This window comes from Piliocolobus tephrosceles, chromosome 3 (genome assembly GCF_002776525.5).
Source record: "Piliocolobus tephrosceles isolate RC106 chromosome 3, ASM277652v3, whole genome shotgun sequence".
Lineage (NCBI taxonomy): Eukaryota > Metazoa > Chordata > Mammalia > Primates > Cercopithecidae > Piliocolobus > Piliocolobus tephrosceles.
Window position 1 is genome coordinate 178,396,472 of NC_045436.1, and position 4,376 is coordinate 178,400,847.

Genomic DNA, 4,376 nt, shown 5'->3' on the forward strand with positions numbered 1-4,376 from the left:
TCTCTGAATCCCGGAGCCGAGTCCAGAGGGTGGGAAGCAGGTATTGCGAAGAGGCACACGCTCCAAGAGGCACCACCAGAGTGTGGGCTTTGGGCGAGGAGGGGTCTCCTCTGGTTGGGGGAGATCTGGCAGGCTTTGGGGAGATGGGGCTGAAAGGCTGGACGGGGGGAAGGCCAGGAAGCTGGAGACGGGGATGGAAAGCTAAACCGCAAAGAGCAGGAGCCCTGCCTCCAGCTCACCCTTCCCGCGCTTCCCGGAGTGGGTGTCCAGCCGGAAGCCAATGGGCCCCGCCCCCGCCGGCAGCCAATGGGCCGCGTCCCCGCCCGCGCGGTCGCCCCGCCCCTCGCGGACCCGGAAGTGGGCCAGGCTCCTTCCCCGCCGGCCGCAGGGATGGGGCAGCTTCGCTGGTTGCCGCTGCTGGCACCGCTGCTATTGTTGCGACCGCCGGGGGTCCAGTCCGCCGACCCCATCCAGGCCTTCGTGGTGCCCCACAGCCACATGGACGTGGGCTGGGTCTACACTGTGCAGGTAGGTGCCGACGACGCCCCGCGCGCCCCCAAGGCTGCAGCTTCCCTCTCCCCGCGGAATCCAAGTGCGGGTTTGTGTCCCGGGGCCCGATGCCGGCGCAGAAGGAGGCTCAGTGGGTTCAGGACCCCACGCTGCTATTGACTGGTTGCGTCGCTAACTTCGAGCCAGTCACTTCCTGCCTCTGAACCCCCATTACCCCTTCTGGAGGTGTTGCAGATTGGAGGGGCCCCTGCATTCCCGGCTGGGGAGGGGCATGGGGGTTGACAGCAGTAACCCATTTCCCAGGGAAGCCTGGAGCAGGAGAGGGTGGGGCTGGCTTCAGAGCAGGTGGATGTCAGGTGCCCGCTGGGAAGGGGCCGGGCTGGTCCCCTGCGGGGCTGAATATTGGAAGCCAGCTCAGCGTTCTCCGCACCCCAGGACAGGGGTGAAGGTGGACCTGTGGTCACCTCCTGGTTGTGCTCAGGATCTTGGGCGAGGGGCTTTGGTCCCTGAGCCTCAGTTTCCCCATCTGTGAAGGGTAGGGGAAGCATGCCCACTACAGCCAGTTTCCAGAGGAGGAAACCGAGTCCCGGAGAGGGTTGGTGCCTTGCCCAAGGTCACCCAGGAATAAGTCCCACGCCTCCTGGCTCCCTGCTCAGTGCTCCTTCCATTAATTTAAGCCCTCTGTGGGCACCCCGAGTGCAGGGCCCTGGAGACTCGGACGGGAACACCGCAGCTCTGGTCCTTGGAGCTCCCAGCCTTGGGCAGGCAGACGGCTGGACCTCGGGGACAGCCTGGGGAGCTCCTTCCCTCAGCACCAGCTTTCATCATTTCAGACCCAGCAGGCCCTTTGGGGTCACTGGACCACACCCCCACTGGGCCCTAAGACTTTCCTGTGCTGCCCCCCAATTGCACACTCAGGGCCCAGCTTGCTCACCCCTCTGGGAGGCTGTCTCTGACCCCTGGGCTGGGAGAGCACGTGTCTCTGCCCATGCAGCGTGTCTGTTTCCCCGTCCCTCTCCCCCAGGAGAGCACGATCCCATCCAGTGGGGAGAGCCTGGTGTGGAGCGGGTGCCTAATAGCTGTGTGGTGAGTGAGCAGCAGGGAAGGAAGGACAGAGCCCCCAACTCTGTGCAGACACACCCAGCGAATGCCAGGGGCCCCAGGGACACTTGGTCTTTGGACAGGGGCTGGTGTGATGCTGTCCCCTCCCCCAGGAAAGCATGCAGGCGTACGCCGCCAATGTCTACACCTCAGTGGTGGAAGAGCTGGCCCGTGGCCAGCAGCGCCGGTTCATCGCCGTGGAGCAGGAGTTTTTCCGGCTGTGGTGGGATGGCGTCGCCTCGGACCAGCAGAAACACCAGGTAACGAGGTCACCAGGTGACTCAGCTGGCCCAGTGGCCTGGCGAAGACCCAGGCGGAAAACTCGGTGGGGCAGTTCTAGCCAGGGCCAGGGCCAGGCTGGCGTAAACCACAGGGCCAAAACCCCACCGGGCTGTTCACAAGCCTTGTTTAGATCAAGGTTTATGGTCAATTCCATGCCTGGGAGAGATTGCTTTCAATTTAATCCTGAATTTCTGTCTATTCTTGAAAAAACTGCCAGCTCTGGCAACCCAGGTGTGCACTTCCGTGCCAGCTGGCACTAAGTCAGCAGTGCCTCCTGACACCAGTCATCCCTGGTGTCCCCGAGCCCTCACCCTCTTCTCTCACTTGTGTTAGCTGCCTGGCCCCCTGGGCCCGGGGTCTGATGACCCTTGATGAGGGTGCGACAGTCCCTGTGGTTCGAGGGTAGGCAGCAGGTTGCTTCATACAGGATGGAGAGTCGGAGTCCCCGCTGCACAGTGAGGCAGCCTGGGTCCCATCCTGTCCCTGCACCGGGGGACACGACTAGCCTCTGTGAACCGCATATTCCACTTCCATTAAGCGGGGGTGACCACCCCATTGCAGAGAGGTCATGCCAAGATTGAAGCCCTGGTGTGAGCACCCAGGACGATATTCAGAGGTTCTTAGTTTCCTCCCCAGTATCCACCTGCCTTCAGAACAGTTGCTGAACATAAAGTTCAGAGACGCCAAGCGACTTGCTCAAGGGAGTGAGGCCGAGAAGAGAGAGCAGGGTGTCCACCAGGTCCCACCAGAGTCACGGGAAGGAGTCAGACATCCAATGGCCACTTGATGCTGCCAGATAGTGGGGTTGTTACCTCAAGTTAAAGAGATGTTCCAGGTTCAGAGAGGGCAGGCTACTGGCATGGGGTCACACAGCTTGTAAGCAGCAGGTGGGATTCTGGGCCAGGCATGCCTGACTCGAGGCAGGCCTTTCCAGGGTATTCTGTGGGCGGCCCATGCTTCTTCAGGTGGACCCCACCAAACCCACTGGTCTGTCTCCTAGCCCTCAAAGAGAAGCATGGCCTGCGTGGCCCAGTGAAGACCTGGGCAGGAAACTTGTGGCGGGGCTCCCTGGAGGCAGGAATTTTTGCCTGCTTCATTCACTGCTGAACCCCCAGAGCCTGAATAGTGCCGGTTGTGTACTAGGTGCTCAGTTAACATTTGTTGAGTGAATGATCTACAAATAGTGTACCTTAAGAAACAAACCAAAGGCACCACCTATAAACAGCTGTGTGTACACATACTGAAGTGCGTAGCGTCAAGGGCATGCTGTTGCTAACTTGGTTAGCAGCAAAGGTGGAATAAAGGTGTTATGTGTGTAGAGACGGGGGTGTTAAGCAAATAGGTTAAAAGCGGTAGTGATGAGTGAACCCTGGGAAAGGATATGGGAGCTCTTTGTTCTATTTCTGAAACTTTTCTAAAGTTTAGAATTATTTAATAAAATAAGATATCAGAAAATCTTATATATACAAATATATATCTCAAATGCCCCGAGGGCTGCGTGATTTCTAGGTGGTGGAGACACTGTGTGGACTAGGACAGACACTGCCCTGCTTTTGCAGAGTAAGCAAGCGTGGGTAGTGGCGCTGTAAGTGTGTCCCCCACAGACCCAGCCATGCTCAGGAGCTGTAACTGGCTTTTTTCTCTCTGCCTGCCCATGTCAAGGTCCGCCAGCTCCTAGAGGAAGGACGCCTGGAATTTGTCATCGGAGGCCAGGTCATGCATGACGAGGCCGTGACGCACCTTGATGACCAGATCCTGCAGCTCACAGGTTTGGCCACCCTACCCTGCACCCAGGGTCCCTCAGGACCTCCTGTGGGACTGGGACGCGGTATCAGAACCCCCAGGTTCTGAGCTCTGTCTGCCCCTCTTAGTGGGGTGGGGGAATGTTAACCAGGGAAAACAGTGATTTGCTAGTGCCGTATTCATGCCTCACCGAGGAATTTGAACATGGGGGTTAAGAGCATGGATTCTGGAGTCAGATGGTCTCAATATATCCTGGCTCTGCCAATTCCCTCCTCTGTGACCCTGGAAAGGAATGTAACTTCAGTTTCCTCATAGATAAAATGAGTTTGATGGTAATATCTACCTCAAGGGGTTGTTGTGACTATTAAATTGGGATAATTCAAATAAAGCACTTTGGTAGGATGTGGGTTCCCTAGTAAATGCTCAGTAAATGTTTGCTGCCTTCCATCACAATCACCACCTTCATTATTACTACCACTACCACCTTCAGCACCACAATGACCATGACTACTACCACCACCACCACCACTACCACCACCATCACCACCACCCTTCACCACCACAGTGACCATCACTACCACTACCACCACCACCACCATCACTACCACCACCCTTCACCACCACAAAGACCATCACTACCACTACCATCACCACCACACCGCCACCATCACTACTATCACCACCACCACCACTGCCACCATCATCATCACTACCACCCCCACCATCACCATCACCACCAC

General features: G+C 57.7%; 1 protein-coding gene across 3 annotated transcripts in view; it reads left to right on the plus strand.

Annotated features, from left to right (window-relative positions):
* Positions 1-347: 347 nt before the first annotated feature.
* The window catches only part of MAN2B2 (mannosidase alpha class 2B member 2), a 46,332-nt gene continuing 42,303 nt past the window's right edge, over positions 348-4,376 (plus strand). For all 3 annotated transcript variants that reach the window (XM_023206876.1, XM_023206877.1, XM_023206878.2), the window contains exons 1-3: positions 348-528; positions 1,725-1,871; positions 3,556-3,661. In XM_023206876.1, coding sequence (XP_023062644.1) covers positions 391-528; positions 1,725-1,871; positions 3,556-3,661 — 391 coding nt within the window. In that variant the 5' untranslated portion in view covers positions 348-390. The remainder of the gene's footprint in view (positions 529-1,724; positions 1,872-3,555; positions 3,662-4,376) is intronic.